This window comes from Lissotriton helveticus, chromosome 3_1 (assembly GCF_964261635.1).
Source record: "Lissotriton helveticus chromosome 3_1, aLisHel1.1, whole genome shotgun sequence".
NCBI lineage: Eukaryota > Metazoa > Chordata > Amphibia > Caudata > Salamandridae > Lissotriton > Lissotriton helveticus.
This window is the reverse complement of record NC_136061.1, coordinates 1477826983-1477846145: the sequence shown is the minus strand read 5'-3', so window position 1 is coordinate 1477846145 and position 19163 is coordinate 1477826983. Positions and strand designations below refer to the sequence as shown.

The 19163-nt window shown below is 44.4% G+C and overlaps 1 protein-coding gene across 1 annotated transcript in view; it reads left to right on the top strand.

Annotated features, from left to right (window-relative positions):
* The window catches only part of LOC144823523 (cytochrome P450 27C1-like), a 232565-nt gene that overhangs the window by 135991 nt on the left and 77411 nt on the right, over positions 1 to 19163 (top strand). The window contains exon 5 of the mRNA XM_078682109.1: positions 2911 to 3074. Within this exon, the coding sequence (XP_078538235.1) occupies positions 2911 to 3074 (164 nt within the window). The remainder of the gene's footprint in view (positions 1 to 2910; positions 3075 to 19163) is intronic.

The following is a 19163-nucleotide window of genomic DNA, read 5'->3' as shown; positions in this document are numbered from 1 at the left end:
TTACAAGGTCTAGAACTAGCCAGTCCAAGTTTAAATCCATGTGCTTGATTTTCAAGAAAGGATTAAACTTTTTTTCAGTGCCTTACATGTTATGTCTGTCTAGTCACTGAGATCTCTGATGATCTAACATGCCTTGAGTAATTTACAGGTCAAAGACCATTAAGGCTGCTCCATGATCTGCAGCCAAAGATTTTAAGGGATCCAGAATGTCAGCCAGTAGGTACTCAAGAAAAGCAGAAGAATGGTCCACAGTTTAGTCTAAACAAAAAAAAAATCTCTGATCTCTACAGGACTTTCAGTTGGTTGTAGGAAGTGTTATAAGAGAGCGGCTCTGGGAGCATAGAGTGAAATTGGGACCGTGGAAGGAAATCATTTGGGTCAGATATTTAGGCAAATAATAATGCGGGTGTTTGTTGGTCAATAACAAGATCTTGAACTCCACTCTTGCATTCACTGGATGCTAGTGTTAGGACTGCTTCAAATGCAAAACTCTATCCTGGTTGCTTATTCCAAAATAATCCGAACTGCGGCATTTTGAAAATCTTGAAATTATGTTTGTTGATGTTCAAGAAGGCCAACTAAAAAGCATTCCTGTATTATATTTTGGGATGGACTTAAACCCAACAATCTTTGAAATATTTTTTCAGGGTTATGTGAATGTATCTTTCTCAGGGATTTACCTTAGGATGGGTAGTTCTGATAAGGGGTGCTCGCTGGTTGGGTCTGTTGATATAAGGTTTTTTCAATTTTAGTTTCATAATTGCGGTTAAAGTGGCCAAATTGCTGGCCAGACAAAAGGATGCATTTTTTTATTGCCAGGATTTTTGAGGCGCCTATTTTAAGGACCTCCATGATCTCTTATAGCGGTGGTTCCCAAACTGTGCGCCACGGCGTCCTGGTGCACCGTTAAGAGTATCCAGGGGCGCCGCTGATTGCTGTAATTTGTCTTTTAAAGAGCTGGAAATGTTGCAGAAAGGGTGTGACCTTTCCCATCAGATGCACTGTGGGAGGGCTTTTGCCAGCACCATGAAACAAAAACCTGAAACACTTCAATGGAAGATGTGAGGGGGAGGCGAGGGGCAAGCGGGCCAGCGATGACCTCTTTATCATTATTACATTTCTTAAAGCATTAACACAAACCCATGTTTACGTCACTGACACTCTTCTTACTAATGCACTTATTTTAACAGGCGCTCGGAGTATCAAAGAAGCTCAAACATGTTGCACCTTTTTATGCCCCTTTTTCTTCAATCCCAGCAAACCTCCTAATGAGACACATACATAATAAATATAAAATGTGAGCCCTGATTGTAGCGGGGCATCGTAGCAACGTAGCACTAATCTGTGTATTTATGAGCCCATAACATAAAAGCAGCCGCATATAAATGTATTCTCCTTTCAGCAAGCCAGGGGAGGGCCGGAGACTGGGCCACATATGTTTTATTTCTGGGAAGATGAGTGTGTAGAGGGATGAGAAATACAGGAAACTAAAAGTGACACCAAGACTTTCAATCTGAGAAAACAAGGGCAAGCAGCAGGTGGGAGAAGAAATATACAGGGGTAAAACAAAGTGTTAAAGAATCAAAGGGGAAGAGAAGGAGTGCAGGACATGAAGGCAGAGAGAGGAAAGCAAAATAATTTCTGAAGGGGAACTGCAGCAACAAAAAGATGCTTTTAGCAGGCTTTTTCATAATTTAAAGTTTCACAAAGCGTCATTAACTGACCATAAAACAGATACGCTGAGGTTGCAACAATGTAAGCTTCCTTTAATGCACAGAACTGGCATGCATATAGCTGCTCTTTGGCTCTTTTTTGAGCTGTTAGTAGTGCATTCTTGCGCTTGTAGTTTGTCTATTTACATACCTTTATTGGCTTCATCTCAATTAATTTCAGGGAGAAAACTGGAAGTACTCCAGAGGTCGGGCTTAAATTCTCCCACCAGTAGAAAATGGTGGGGAGCCACGGGCAACTGCCAATTAGGTCAAGGGAGTCACCGGTCGAAAAAGTTTGGGAACCACTGTCTTATAGGGTTGCATATCAGTGATACTTTTAGTGTGTAGGCTTCTTCCCAGTACAAACATGAACTTTTGTTCTTGAACTCTGCTCTAGATACACATTTTTAAACTATATCTTTCTCTGCAATAAGGTTACACCGGCAGGCATAGGGAAAATCAGAGCAGAAAGTGCTATCCAAATGAACGAAGGAATACCATTTCTTTGAAATGTCTTGCACAGTTACAGTCTTCTCACTTGGCTTGAGCTTTGAAGAAGTGGAACATGTCAAGACCCCCTATAACCAGTATGTACACCAAAGTAACTAGCTAGGTACCATTCACATTTTCTATCTCTGGCCGTGCTCCTCATGACCAATCGTGTATGCATGAGAAGCATGAACATATATCTCCTTCAACATCACTAGGATGCTTCAATTAATCAGTGCAGCCACCAGCACACCTCAACAATGAAGTGTTTCCCTGAATCGGTTATGAGCTTACAGATATTGTACACTGGTACCCTGGTGTACTGACAGGTGGTCCCAGGGTGGATTGAAGTGAACAAAAAAGTATTTAATAGACTCCGATATGGTTATTAGTACTCCATGTGCTGCCAACCCGATCAGCTGCAGGCACAATGAAAGTAAAAGATTGTCTCTTAGTATGAACAAGTCTAACTGAGGCATTAGGAATTGAAATATTGTTTTGTTATATTTTTACTACATATATAGTGGCAGAAACCTCTCCCAAGGGCGTAAGAGGGCCCGTGCTAACAAATGGATCCTAAATGAACCCTTTCAAATTGTAGCTTCTGATTTCTTGCTTGCATGTGGCCATATCTGGCATGAAAGTAAGCATATGAGAAACAGGGCTGTTTGTGTATTGACACTTAACCTTCTTTCCTTTGCTTCAAAAGGTCAGATCAATATAGACAATAAGTTCAGAGAAATCGAGGCAGGGCTGGAACGAGGAGAAGAAGTGAAGGGTGGACTTCTCACTTGCCTCCTCATGAGTAAAGAGATGTCCGTGGAAGAGATCTATGCCAACATGACAGAAATGTTCCTGGCTGGTGTTGATACGGTAAGCTGCACATTTAAATTATATGTTCTGTATGTATAGATCCTCCAGGCTGCCTACCATGAGTTGCCCAGCAAGTGGTTTTATCGCCTAAAATCGTGGTGAGAGTGCTATTCTATGTTATGCTATGTTATGTTACCGAATCTGTAGGGTGCAGCGCATACCCTAAAATGGTATCGTGGCACCAATGGAAACAGAAGAACTGCTAAATTATTAGATTGAAGGTAAGTCTGCATAGAAAGGAAGTTTCAATAACTAGCTTCTGAAAGTACAACATAGCACACACCCAGCCAGCCGCATACGATGTTAGTAGTCGGCAAAAGATTGTCAGTGAATGAATGACCTGACAACAAACAGGCACGGTCGACTTCACAGATATATTATTTATCAGTTTAACTTTGTTGACTATACCAATACATTTAAATTAAAGTAAGTTTGATTAAAACTGGTTAATATAAATCTACTCTCAGAAATAGATTCTGTCCCCGATTGGCCATTGATTCTCATAACAACTTGGTAATATGCTTTCCACTTAAAGAGAAACAGAGGCAACATGTTGGAAGCTTAAAACCTGTTTTACTGTTATTCCGAATGGTTGACATATGTGCTCTTTTTCCCTGGATCTCTGCCTTCTTGTCAGCTAACTGGATAGGATAGAAACTGCAAACTCAGTCAATTGTTTCAGCGAGTAGGTTGCAAAGAACACTTTTCATTTTCTTCTAAAGTTTTTGGCATTTGGTGGCCTGGAATTATTCTAAGGTTATCATTCTAGAGCTAGTGTATTTTCTAGATAACAGTTGAAAATGTATGTAAGAGACAGTACCATTTTCTTCACCCAACTCTTTACCAGGTCCAGTGGCAATAACCTCTATTGCTGATGCTTTCTTTTTTTATTGTTTCTCACCAGACAATTTTGGATGGCCAGCAAACTGTTAATGAATTGAGGTGCAGTTTGAATAGGATTCAAGTGTCATCAGCATTATTGTTGAAATAAACGCCAAACTAATGACTCAAGTTGCAGACACAAAAGAATATAACAATTCGAAAATATCTGTAAGAGTGTTATGAAATTGCACACTGAATCCCGAATAATCTGGATTTGAGTGGAGTAATACAGCAAATCATAATACAGATAATCTGTTTCAGAATTTATGAGATCCTTTAGAGGGCAAGATGCTATATTTCTATTGGTCTCTGAATAAGAATTTTTTTTCTCTTTCCGCTAGCAAAAGTCCCAGATTAACAAGTATCTTCTGGTATGATGTAATATATGAACCCCTTTACACTCTTAGTAGTACTAGGAATCCTTGCCCAACTAGTGGAGTTCAAAATCCTTATGGGAATTATCATGAAAAAACGTATTTGAAAACTCCCCCCCCCTCCCCCCTTTTCTCCCTGGAACGTGCACGCGAGGGCGCGCACGCAGCTATTACAATCCAAGCGCGCAGTGTCTTCTAAGGAGCGCGCACCCACACAGCACGTCTCCTAAGAGACAGGTGTTCATGTTATTCGCAGCGCCCTGTAGAAGCATGACAGGCACAACGATCAACATGAATACTTTTAAAAAAAGCAGACAATCTGCCCCAGCCGATCTCTATAAAGAAAGGGCACGTCTATATCCCCTATCACTTGGGTGAGCCGGAACAATGATTTTACACACACCAGGCACTCGCGAAAGTGTATGGATAAAGGAGCAACAAGGCTGAAATACAAGACCATTCAGGCATATCCCTGTGCTGACATATGAAGGGGAGCATGGCTCCCTCATGTTTTGCACATCCCTATAATATGAGGGTTGTAGTGAAAATACATGCATCGGACGGCTACAGTGCGAGAATATATTGGATACTTGAGGTGGGATTACGCACCTCCTGCTGAGCATTTTACAGAGGTTTGCTTGTTTCCCCATAGGACGGAGACCTGGCTAATCCATCAGCCCCACGGCTCATCCTAATAAGCATGCATCTGCGAAATGAAGCCTCTGGCCTCTGGGAAGAACAGACACACTATACAAACCCCAGGTGGGGAGCCCAGAGTATACACCCAACTCGTCTACGAGACAAACACACAGACTAACACTCGGAGTGTAATGCATACAACGGGACTCACTTGTACTTTTTTTCTGGAATCCAGGCTGTGCATTGGACAGTGTCGCTGAACAAATTGGGATTTCTGGCGCACCGGGTCTCCTCCTGCTGCCGCAGCTCCGCTGACCTAGAGCGCGGCCGCAGTGGGGGGGAGACCTTGCAGCACCTACAATCCCCAGCATTCCTAGCGGCAGGGAAGCCGCCCACGCCCTACGCCCGCGCCAGGAGGCGCATAAAATCACGGGAGATCCCCCGCTGCGCGGGACGAGCCGGGAGAAGCCCGGGCAAAGGGCGGGCCGTCTGTGGCCGTCCGGGGACTACAGGGGACGGGACGGGCCACCTCCCTTACATTTGACGTTCAAACATACAAGGAACAGGCGTTCTTTACAAAGGTACTGCTACTTGGACATATATCCTCCTAGCCATTATTACTTGATTCGTAGGGTTTGGACAGGACTGAGGGTGCCACATTTGATTTGTGTGGGACTTTTCCTCCATTTATTAATTTCTGATACATTGCTGCTAATTACTTTTTAGTAAAAATGAGCAACTTGGGCAAGAAATTAAAACCACCTGTATCTCGCCCAAACACTAGACTCCAGGCAGCATTACCACAGCCCTTACCAACACTGACGGCTATCGATAAAATGTTACAAAAAACTATAGGGGCTGTGGCTAATGCAATTGAAAATACTGAAAGGAGACTATCCCTCACATCCACAGTATGCCTCCAAGACCACGGTGGGGATTGTTCTGTTATTGCAATTGACCCTACGGTCTTAGACTCTTATCTTACATCTACTTATGCTGAGTTTCCCTGCACACAGATGCCAGCTGAGACTCCAGTAGATGTTGAAATAGTGCAGGTTCCAGTAGAGTCCCCTATAAATGATGAGGACCCATTTCTTACCCTGACCTCTCTCCCCCCTGTGGTAATTGCAAAAGCTGGTAAGCCAGGCCCAAGGATGAAAAAAGATAGTTTCCCAAAAAATAAGGGCAAAAAGAAGCAGGCAAACCATAACTTGGTGACCCCATTTGATAATACTCTGCATCCATCTCCAGGGATACCATGTTGGGTGACCAATATGGTGGCTGATCTTCAGGCAAGTTTGGAGCAAACTATTGTTTCCCACATCAAACCTCTGGTGTCGAAACTGGATAGAATAGCCGCCATCTTAAACAATAGGGTGGTAGGGACAATAAAGTCAACAAATCCCCATGGTAACCTAGCACCCTCTACATCTGGTGGTGCGTCCACAAAGGCCCCTTGTCCTGGGGTAGTTAAGCCCAATATCCCAGTAGTGCTGAACAAAAATTTAGGGACTCCGATAACTACCCCTAAGTCTGTAAACCCTGTACCACCACCCCCTCCTACCTCTAATATACTAGGTCATACCTCTCAGGCTGCAGAGGACTCATCTGGTAAATCTAGATCACATCCTAAGGAGGGTGAAAATCCGGGAACAACTAGCACATCATCACTAGTGAGGTCTGCTTTGCCTAAGGCAGTCTCTTGCCAGTTGCCGTCAATAAACTTGCCCCCGGAAGCACAACCATATGTGGTTGCCCTAGTAGGTGTCCCGGTCCTTAGCGAGGGGAAAAGAGAATATGAGACTGACTTAAAAAATAAGTGTATTCAGTGGTTGAGCATAAACAGACCCTTACTTTCTAATATCTCGGGAGAAATATTGGCGGTGAGAAGAATAGATTGGATTGGAAGGGGCCCAAAAACAGTGGCAAGAGATGTTGTTACAATAAACTTTAGAGACCCTTCCGCTGTGGACCATATCTGCAAAGTCCCTCCCTGTAGAGATTCCCAAATATTCCCTTTGCACCTGTCCTATTTTTATCCTACCCCTAATTTTAAACTGACTTATCCTAGGAGGCCCTAACACAATAGGAATCACTACTCTCCTCCTAATAGAATCCATTACTGGCAGACATTCGGGGAGGGTACCTTCCCACCTACTCCTACTTACCCGCTGCAAGCTCATTGGAATAGGTTCAGTGTTCTGGAGGAGGTTGATTGACTTACTCCGAGGGAACCCCCCGATTAGAATTTAATAACTGTGAACTTGCGGGAGGTTTTGTACCAAAGGAAAAGATTTTACCCACGCCTACTGGTGATGACCTTTGTCCTATTGATGTTATAAGGGTGGGGAATAGAGTAGAGCGGATCTTGGATCAGGGCCCCTCTAAAGAACAGGGGGATGTGCAAGGCTTAGAAAAGGCAATGGAAGGATGTATAAAGATCCTTTCATGGAACGTAGCCGGGATAAAGAGTAAGTTACTTGTACCGGAGTGGTCCTCCTTCATGGCCACGCACGACATTTGTTTGATGCAAGAAACCTGGGCCCTGGGGGAGAGTGCTAGCCCAGGCTTTGTGACTTACGATATTCCTGCAGTCTCTGGGGGCAAGGGCCGCCCTTCGGGTGGTCTATCCATATGGGTAGGTGTACACTTAGGTATACAGGCTACCCAGATGGAAACAAATTCCCCAGATATCCAATGTGTTTTACTAATGCCCCTTGATAAATCTCGAGTGGCCATTATAAACATCTATTCCAGGCCCACCATGAATGGAAAGGAATCGAGTACTATTAAAGCGCTTGACCTTTTTATTCAGACACTTGATCCCGCAATTTCGATAATGCTTGGCGGCGATTTTAATTGCCAGTTCGAGCCCCTGGGTAGATCCGAGATGTGCGATCAGGACGAAGTTGACTCGCTCTGGTGCATCCCGGTCCCTATGATTGCCCCGGTAAGGGCCTGGACCTCGTTGGTTTTACAAATAAAGTCCTTTACCCTTGCAACGTCTCTGCGGGCATGCAACGGAAGGTCCAATAACGACAGTTCCGGCTTACCCACATACAATAGGACCAACCGCACTTCCATCATTGATTATCTTATGTTGGAAGCTAAACATTGGGACAGGTTCAAGATTTCAGGGTTGTACCAAGGCACGACAGTGACCATAACGCTCTGGTCCTGATGCTTAAGCCTGGTGCATTTGGTTTAACTAACCCTGACTCTAGCCCTAACATGGCAGTGCCACCTTTTATTATATCCAATAGCAGGAGAAGGGTCAAATGGCCTACCTGTGTGGACTCTCCATTCCGACTTGCAGAAATATACCAGATTGCTACCCCGCTCATAAGTAAAATGGGGGGATCTACCTCTAATGGGCAGGCTATAGAGATTCACAAGAAGTTAGCCGTGAGCCTAGGGGAGGTATTCTATCCAGTTAGCGGGACGAAGCAGCCTAGGATTAGAACACATCCCTGGTATGACCATGCCTGTAAAAAAGCTAAGAGAGAACTCCTTGCAGCAATCAAATCTAAAGATACCCTAAAAATCGAGCATCTAGATTGCTCTACAAGAAGGAACTCACCAGGGGTAAGAGCGAGTGGGAGGAATCTAGATGGGTTGAGTTAAGACAAGCACTTATCTCAAAGGACGCTAAGACCTTTTGGGCCATCGCCACTTCAATGGCGGGAGGTGAGAGAGAGGCTGGGGTGTAGAATATCGCTCCCTCAGTGTGGGAGGCGCATTTTAGGGCACTCTACACAAGCCCTGAGCAGGGGGGTTCTGTGCGCCTAGGTCGGGACAAGATGCCTAAAGTGGTTACGGTCCTTCAGACCTCCATGGCCCAAGACCTCCCGCACGAGTATAGACTGCCGGGGGTCTTGGGGCCTGGGGCTCTTGTGTCTCAAGGCCAGGATATGATCACAGAAGTGGTTTCAGTCTCCGGGACTTCCACGACCCCAGACCTCCCGCATGAGCATAGACTGCCGGGGGCCTTGGGCCTTGGAAACCGGATAGGACAGCTGGATGCCCAGGAAAGGATTGCCGCTAATAATCTAGACTCCATTTCCCTTAAGGAAGTGGAATCTGCAATTGAGAGACTGCTCCCGAATAAATCCCCAGGCCTTGACAAGCTCCCGGGGGACCTCTTCCGTTCCCAACCTAAAATCTGGGTTCCATACCTGGCGGTCTTGTTCAATGCGGTCCTGCAGGGTACCGCATTGCCAGAGACCTGGTTGGGAGCCGAGATTGTTCCCATTTATAAGAAGGGTTGCCCGCTTGTTCCATCAAACTACAGACCCATCAGCTTACTGGATACTACCCAGAAACTGATGGGCCGAATTCTACTCGATAGACTTTTGGGCTGGATGGAGGAGAACAAAACATTGACACCCTCCAAGCCGGATTTAGATCGGGCGTCTCGACCATGGACCAGATCTTCCGGCTCCAGGTCCTATACTGGAAAACTGCATGAGTAGAGGGTGGCAGCCTCTACCTTGTCTTCGTGGACCTGCGGGCCACGTTCGATCTGGTTCTTAGAGAGAGGCTCTGGACTGTGTTGGAGGAACTAGGTCTCCCGCCCTATTTACTGGATGCCCTAATTGGATTTCATACAGGGAATTATGCACAGGTGAGGTGTGGGAGGAACGGAGAATTATCGGCCCGTTTTCCTGTATCTCGGGGTGTACGTCAGGGCTGCGTATTGGCCTCTACACTTTTCAGTCTATATGTTAATGGACTGATAGATGAACTCAATAGTGTTAGGGACAATGATGTTCCGCGCCTGGCTTCCGGCCGGGTGCCCGCTCTGATGTTCGCGGACGATACTTTGCTGTTGTCGCGGACACCATCGGGCATCCAGTGGGTCCTGGACGGGTTTGTGACCTTTTGTGCCTCTCGGGGATTGGAGGTTAACTTGGAGAAAACCAAGTTTATGATTTTTAATCCCCCGAGGCACACCCGCCCGAATCCCGTTCTGAGTGGCACTCCCTTAGAGCGAGTTAAGACTTTTATGTTACGTTGACCGAGCACTTTGTATGGGATCAACAAGTATCCAAATCTTCCCTGAGACTGTCGCAGATTATGGGGGGTATTGGTAGATTCCATAGATCTTCAATATTCAAACCTGTTGCCCCTGTACTCGAGATTTATAAAACACAGGTGAGGTCAGCAGCCTTGTATGCTGCAGAACTTTGGGGGCACACAAACACACATAACTTACTGAAGGTAGAACAGGCCTTCATGCGTAGTCTGGTTGGCCTTCCCCAAAGCACGCCTCTTATACCACTATGGTTGGATATGGGCCTGGAAACCATCAACGAACTGGCAGCTGCACGACCTCTACTCTTCTGGAGAAGGCTCTGGTCTGTGACAGAGCTTGTATCCTTTAGAGCAGAATTCATTGCAATTTGGGGGCAGCTAAAGAATAAGCACATACTGTGGCTAGTACATATAAAGGCTCTCTTCTACCAAGTTGGTTTGCCCCAATTGTGGGACACACCAGAGGATAGCTGCGCGAGGATGCAAAGGTCTGCGCTAGATGCGGCTGTAAGGTGTTATAACCTTAAAATACTATATTGTTCGACTTCCTTGGGTAGGCTGTCTACTGAGTTCCTATTGATGAAAATTGGACCGGAGGTATTCTTGGACTTAGTGCAGCCTTTACTCGCAAGAAAATTATATACTCAATTGAGACACGGTTCTCTACTGATTGGGACATTGACATCTAAATGGGCAAAGTCGATGGAGGGTAATTGTCCTGCCTGTAATTATAGCAAGGAAGACATTGTACATATTTTCTTTTTCTGCCCGGCATATAGTGAAATTCGGAAATGTTGGCTTATCCCATTGTGTAAAAACTTGGGACTTAGACAATGTGCACAAGCCTGCAGAGTTTTAACATATGATACGGCTCCTCCCATTGTTTTCGCTGTCTCCCGATTTTTATATGGCATGTGGCGGAGAAGAACTGTTTTTATTAACAAAAAGTAATGCCCCCTTGCTTTTTTCTCATCTTTGATAACTTAATGTTTAATAACTTTTTAAACTGTCTGTATTTATGGTTTTACTTCTGTTCTTGTATATATTTTATTGCACTTTTATGGTCATTGACCGAAATAAAGTTATCAAATGCAATAAGCATGCCTGACCGTCTATCTACAGATCACACCTAGGGGTGTGTTTCTCTATATTGTATACCAACTGCCCCTCGGCAACCTCCTGTAAAATCTGTTCCAGGGCTTATCTCACCGCCAAGACAGGTCAGCAAGTTTAGTGCTCTCTGCTGACATCGGGGGTGAAAGTCTGGTTACAGCTTTTAATTCTGAGGAGTCCAACTCCCTCTGCTATCCTTACGAGGTCAGTACATGGCGTGCCATTCTTTGGGTATTGCTAATGCTATAGGCACGACGTGTGCTTTTACAATCACTAACATATATTATTGATTGTGAAAGCACACGTCCTGCTTTTAATCTTGCTGCGTGCCTTTTGTTTATAGAACGCAGCTGTAGGCAGATTGTGTGCCTTTTTGAAAGTTTTTATCTTAAATGCAGCCCGTGTATTAGTATGTCGGGTGTTGCAATTAACAGGAAAACTTTAAAAAAGACACTCAACCTGCTGCGCTCTATTTACAAAAGGCATGCAGCAAGCCCAGGACTTTAAGTGGTCTTCTGGGCCCTGCCGGTGCTCAGCATCTGTAGTTCTTAAAAGCAGGTGGTGAGACGGGTCCCTATCGGGCTCTTCATTTTTACCCTCACCCTCAGGGTAAATCTTAAATCTGCAACAGTGCAACTGCTGAAGGCCTTTGTTGTAACTGCAAAGAGACTTGCTATAGTTCTTTCACAGTCTCATCATTTCAGAACGGAAGCATCTTCATTATTAGATCCAACAAAGCCCTAGTTGTTGCTTATTTATCTTCTGCAACTAACAACCATTGACAAAGCCAATAGTCCTGGCTTGTTGTAGGTATAATGTTACTTGTATTATATATTACAAAAACGATTGCAGAATCACAAAACAAAGTGTATCTGAGCTCAAGCAGCCTTGTAGTGTACCTTCAAGAGGACAGTTTCGCTAGAGCAAGGTAAGTCTGCAGTTTTTGTTATACTCACAGATTCTTCTGATGACTGTCTCTGTATTGGACTTTAATATGTACATGTCCACCTGAGATTTCTGTTCTGTATGCCTGTGGGGGATCGGAGTGCTTCCGGAGACCTCGTGCCAACTGTTGGCAAAAGCACTGGAAGTCTCATCCGGAGTAGCATGCTTAGTTTACAGCTGTTGCACCAAGTATTTCTTGGACAGTTATGGGGCTATTTCCTGAAATAATGCTCCATAAGAGTAAAGATATTGGAAGCAGTTGAAACCGATGACAATCCAACAAAAAAGGGACAGGAAATATGAGTATTAGATATTTTTCCAGCTGAAGTAAAAGTAATTTTTTTTTTTTTCTGTTTGGTAGGCCAGCACCATCTTCAAGTCATGCTTTACATAGACTAAGGAATGGTGCATTGAAAGAGTTGAGATTTACAGTAAAAAAAAGAATGTCGAATAAACAAAAGTTACTCCAGTCAAGCATTAGGACATTGATCTCCATTTTGGGTGTTGTAATGTCGGTCTCTTCCCCAGCAACACAAACACACAAATCTACCAGGAGGGGCTGCCTCCCTATGATAAGATATCTGCACCATCGCACTCCTTGCCTCAGGTCCCCTTTGTATGTTTGTGTCCCTTAGAGCGTACCTGGTCTTTCTGCACTCCGTTATAACAGATAGGAGTCAATGGAAAGTGGTGACTAAGCGCATGGTGGGTGAATTGTCTATAAAAGCTTACTGTCTCGGTGCCCAGTGTAGCTGTCATTAGGGCAACTGGTGGAATCGCACCAGCATAGAGGGCTTACAGTGGCTCTTTGAACACAAGTCATGCTGTTCAATCAGATTAGCAGTGCTTGCAGTGAAGCACATGTCTAAATGTAGGATTAATTTGCAAAACCCCACATAACTCGGGATTTTAACATAAGTGTTTTCAAATAAATGCCGAATTTTACGATGGAGACACAAGTCCAAAATTTGACAGGTTCATGCTTTGGCATTTTAAGATCCCCAAGTAAATCCTTACAAATGCTTCCTTTCCCTACTAGAAGGATAGTTGTGAAGAGTTTTATATAATTATATATATATATATATATATATATTTCTAAATCCTTCCCTCTTCTATCCCTCCACTATCCTTTTCAAACCAAATAACTGACTAACATATCCACCACTCAAATTACTTTCTGATTTCACTATACTAATTCAACACTAATCTTTTATGGGTTCCCGAGTAGCGTACTACTCGCCAAAAAAAGCTTCAACACCCCATTATGGGTAGCAAGCGCTATAGAAATGCAAACCTTTTATCCCTCTTCTATTCCTCCACCATCGTTCTCAATCCAAATAACTGACTAACATATCCACCTCTCAAAATTACTTTCTGTTTTTACTATACTATTTCACCACTAATGCTTTATGGGTTCCAGAGTAGCATGCTACTCGCCGAAAAAGTGCTTCAACACCACACCAGCGGTAGCAAGCGCTATATAAATGCAGTTACAATACAATATATCTTGACGCAATGCCAGAGGCAGCACAATAACAATCACGTGGCACACTATGCTAAGCACAGATTTTTTGCTCAAATGTTTTTAATCCGCACCCTTAATTACATCAGTCATGCCCCTTTGAGAGACCACCCCAGTTTTTTCATCTCACTGTAAGCCCTGAACAAGCCTAAAAGCACCATGTGTGCTTTCCGAATAGCTAACATATATTAGTGATTCTAAAAGCACACATGGTGGACTTCTATGCACATTCCCCCCTCTGCGTATCCAGGAAACCATCTGCAGAGCTTATAAGTGAACTAATGATTATCAGTTCTGAAGAGTGAGTGGATTGACCCCCTAGAGCCAGCTCTGTTCTGCAGAGAGTCTTGCCCTGCTTACCTTGAATAATTCTTGAACAGATTGCAAATAGCATTTTCTTTTAATTTATTTTAAATCTGGGTAATATGTGAGAGTCTGTTACAGACAGTTTATGACAAATGTGTTTTGATTTCATGCACCATTCATAAAAAGTGTTTGTTTCAGATCCAAACAGGATCTCAGATTTGAGAAATAGGAGGTTGTCATAGTGATTATTTGCAGTAGTATTATTGACCTTCTACTATTTTACAATATTGGAAAAACACATCACTATCCCTGAAAATTAACTATAAACAAATTTAGAATTTGAACCTGTGTGTCTATGCTTGTGATCTGGCCAAAGAGGACACGAGAGAGCTGAAACTGAATCATAAATTCAGAGGTGATCAGCACAGGGGCCCCCTAAATATGTTTCGCCTAGGGGCCTTAAAATCTTTAAGATGTCCCTCAGCCTCTGCTGTGTAGATAGTTAAGAAACCAGAGGTTCACTGGTGCTATGGAATAAGGCAGGTTGCCCTGGTTTCTTACAGTATATAAGTTTAGCTTTGTTGTGATTGCAGATGCTCTGCACTGTACCTGTTAATTTCCAACATGATACAAACAGTGTATGCCAGTCACCAAGACGAAGGCCTTACCCAGGGCCGGACAGTCTGTAGCAGGCATCGGGCGTTTGCCCAAGAGACTGGAAGGGTGGGGGCCAGTTTAGGAGCAGTAGGGACCGGTTTTGTTACTGGAGGCAGTTTTGCAGTGATGCTCCAATATCGGCCCCAGTAACAAAAGCAGCAGTGCTGTGGACCGGTTTTGTTCAGCAGTAGTGCTTGACACTTGCCCCCCCCGTTCCAAAAAACTTGCCAGGGCTGCTTCAGGTTCCCAGTTCGGCCCTGCCTACCCCATCACCAGGCCTCCTGCATTCCAGTACCTAGGTCAGTTATCTGCACAATCAAGCAGGAGCCCCTCTCGCTGTACCCACACGCGTGGCCGGGTTCTTGGTGCACAGAGCCTTGGCTGCAGTGCACAGATACCTTACACTGCCGCACACACAGGAAAATATTTAGTGGGAACATTGGCCACCTTCCCGAGGCTTTACTAATTATGAGCTGGGGCATAAAGACCCCCGCAACCCTGGGGACCGCCACCTCCCTGGGGCTTGAAAAAAATGCCTGGGTGGGCTCCTCCCCCCCACACTGGCCCGGGAGCCGCTACCTCCTGAGGCATTGATCATTATGGGTGGGTAGGCTTCGCGGGCCCCCTGAGCCCCGGGGACCTCCACCTACCATGGGCTTAAATTTTAATAATAAAGTGTGTGTGTAGGGGGCTCCTGCCCCTCGCCACACTGCCCCGGGGACCACCACCTGCCAGGGCATTGAATATCTAAATATGAGGGTACATAGCAGACGCCCGGCCCCGGGGACCACCACCTCCCTGGGGCTTCAAACTTGCTGGGCGGGGGGCCTCGCTGCCTCCCTCCTGGAGCCCTCGATGGCCCTGGGGACCGCCACCCCCCAGGGCCGGCTCCTGCAATGTCCTGGGGTGCGCACCCCTGGGACATTGTTGTTTGCTAGGGCAGGAGCTCTATAGCAAACACTGCTTTGCTTCTTGGAAGCGAATCCTGCTCTCACTTCCAATGAGCAAAGCAGTAGTGCTTTTGGGCAAAGGGAGCTGCATGTCAGCAGCTCCCCTTGTCCAAAAGCAGAGGCGGGGAGCCGGCTGGGACTGCGGATGCATAGGGGCTCCCCCGCGGTCCCCAACGTGAGGGCCGGCCCCCAGGGATTGGGGTCCCGGGCCAAATTTTGCCTCAGGAGTGGGGCCTGGCAGTGGTGTAAAAAGGGGCAGTGGCCTCTGACCACTCTCAGCAATCCAGCTGTGTGGGGCTTACTGGAGGTAACAGGAGGGCAAGTTACCACTAGTACCAGTGAGCAAAAAGTTGGGGGGTACCCAGGCCACAGGATGACTTTGCAATAAGGCCTCTTTCTGCAGCACCTCTGTTGGTTCTTTCTGCTTATCTCTTGCTTCTTTCTGCACATTTCTTCCTCTTTCTGGACTTATGTTGCCTCTCTGCATTTGTCTTGCTTTTTCTGCACCTTTCTTCCCTTTCCTGCACATGCCCTAGCTCTGTAGGCATAGTTAGAAATTAGCATTTAAAAGCCTTTCAAATTCACTGAAAAAACCTAGGTTTCATGGACGTTATAAATAGAAATTAGCATTTAAAAAACCTTAAAAATTCAGTGAAAAAACCCAAAGGTTTCAGGGACGTTATAGTTAGTTGGACATTTCACTTGTACAGAACCATAGAAATTCAGCTGTTACAGTTAGTTGAGCTAACTATAACTCGCGCTCCACAATGCCCTGCTGATGACGTCACATATTACATCATTGATGAGATGGTCAGTGACATCACTGATGACAACTCAAATGACATCACTGATGATATCATCCACGTGATAATCTGATGCACCTCCTCACACCCTAATATAACCTTTGATACACCCAGAGACTACCATTTTCAAAACCATAGACATACCAATACTAGTTACTACATATCCACTCACTGATTCCTAGGTCTACACACACATCCACTCTTTCACCCATACAGTCACTCATACATGCAGTCTCTTATCAATACAGCACTATCATATGCACTCATACACCTATACAAACACTCACAACATCACCTCTCATCCAGAGCGTTACTCAAACACCTAGTCAGCCATGCAAAGAATCAATCACACTCCCATTTACTCACCTATACAGTTATACACACACCACCTCACTTATTTATACAGATACTAACACATACTTACTATCTTATATAAACTCTGACACAAGCACACACTCATCCGTACAGCCACTCTCACACTCACTCTCACATATAGTCATTTATATACTCCAACACACATATACTGCCTTTCACATAAGTAGTTACTCACACAGGTACCACTGAGATATCCATCCATTCACTCACCAGCACACCCATATACAGACTCACCCCCCCATACAGCCATTCACAGATGCACTCTTGAACCCATACACCCAGTGAATCACCCACTCACACATCCATACACACCCCCACCCATATCCCCACCCACCCACCCACCCACACAGATACTCAGGCACACATACAGATACTCAGACAACCAATCAGTAACCCTTATAGACACTCATGTAGCAACTCACCAACCCATGCAGCCGCTTACATACCAACTGTTATACTGAAACAGACATTCACACAGTTTAGTCACTTTACCCATGCATTCAGTAAGACATGTTTAATCACTCACTTATACAGTCAGCCATACACTTACTAAATAATCCATTCAGACACTTAGACACCCACTCATTCTTCAATACACCATGGTGTGTGTGTGTGTGTGTGTATATATATAGATTTATAACATATTTAAACTTTACAGAAATACACAGTCACTAGATGATGACATCAGTGATGTCACTGACCATGTCATGAATGATGTAATATGTGACGTCATAAGCAGTGCATTGCGGGGGCGTGAGTTATAGTTAGTTCAGCTAACTATAACGGCCGCATTTCTGTGGTTTTGTATGAGAGAAATGTCCAACTAACTATAACGTCCCTGAAACCTGTGTTTTTTTCAGTGAATATCTACGTTTTTTAAAATGCTCATTTCTAACTATAACGTCCCTGAAACCTATGGTTTTTTCACTGAATTTAAAAAGTTTTTTTAAATACTAATTTCCAACTATAACGTCCCTGAAACCTATGTTTTTATCAGTGAAAATATATATCTAAAATATTATTTTTTTTACAGAAAAAACAAAGGTTACTAGGACGCTATAGTTAGGAAATAAAATTAAAAAAACTTGGATATTCACTTAAAAAAACAAAGGTTACATTAACGTTATAGTTTGATTTTTTTTTTTTTCAAGTTTTAGAAATTCGCTAAACCAACAAAGGTTACAGCGAAGTTACAGTTTAGGCCTAGATTTCACTCAAACAAACCAGCATTCAGCAGTAATACTTACCTGAGCTAACTACAACTTACCCCCCGCAATGCACTGCTTATGACCTCACATGTATGCATCACTCATGACATGGCCAGTGACATCACTGATAAGATGTCAAATGACATCACTGATCCAATATCCTAATTAGATCACTTGTAATGTTTATTCTTCAAGAAAGCAGTGAATTATTGTGGTACAATACACTTAACTTGGATATAGTCCATTATTATTCAGAGAAAGAGTAGATTCCTCTAATAGAGCACACTTCAATTGATTCATGCCAATACTTGCTTCACTCTTTGTGGCAGTGTGGGCTTTCTCAAGGTTGGGGTGTACCTCAAGGTGCTGTTAGTTCTGAGTAGTCAAAATATTCTTTATTCGGTATGCTTTGCAAAACCATATAAGCAGTCACAATTAGAATCATTTAAAAATCATCACATACCAAGCTGCATTCCTAACAATAAAAGGTGGATTTAGCTAACAAATTACAAAGATGACAGATCTGAGTTCTGAGTAGATTTCTTAATAATTATTCTGTTGAAATGAGGTCTGGCAAAGCGTCTCATGCTGTATGTGTTGTCAGTCCACAATTCCATGCCCGAAAACTTAACTAGTTTTAATACTTTGCAAGAAACATATGTACAGTTTCGCTCCATATTGACTGATGAGGTGGATCTTTCAGGATTACCAGACTATGTTCGGACAATACATCTTTTTTCAAAGTCCTATTCATTAGAATGAATATATATTGTCCCTCAAATATGCTACTCTCTGCACTGGCCTAACATATGGAAGTATTCTGTATCTATCCGATTAAACTGCCAGCATTGACCCTAGCTCAGTAAGTGTAGCTTTTGCTAGTCTGCTAGAGTTCACAACTATTTTCATTAAGACTGTTTTGTTGAGAGCATGTTTTAGTAGAGCAGGGAGGAGTAAGTCTGTTGTTTATTGGGTTGCAATGCCGCTCGTGCAAGGAGTTTGGACTGTCGCCTGTTTTCATTTGCCACAGGAGTGGTTGGACGCCTGAACTAAGCTGGGGGATTGCTGTCTATTGGACCGGCCGCAGCGGAGGTGAGAGGCGGAGGCGAGCGGGACTGCGAGGACCAGCAGTCCATCTGGCAGCGCCAGCTGGTTCCTCTTCCCGCCGCGCCTCGCGCCCCCTCCCAGTGCCACGCCCCCCTGCCTCGTAGGGTATTTCACTCCTCGCGGCCCCCGCTCCGCGGGTGCCGCTCGTGCAAGGAGTTTGGACTGTCGCCTGTT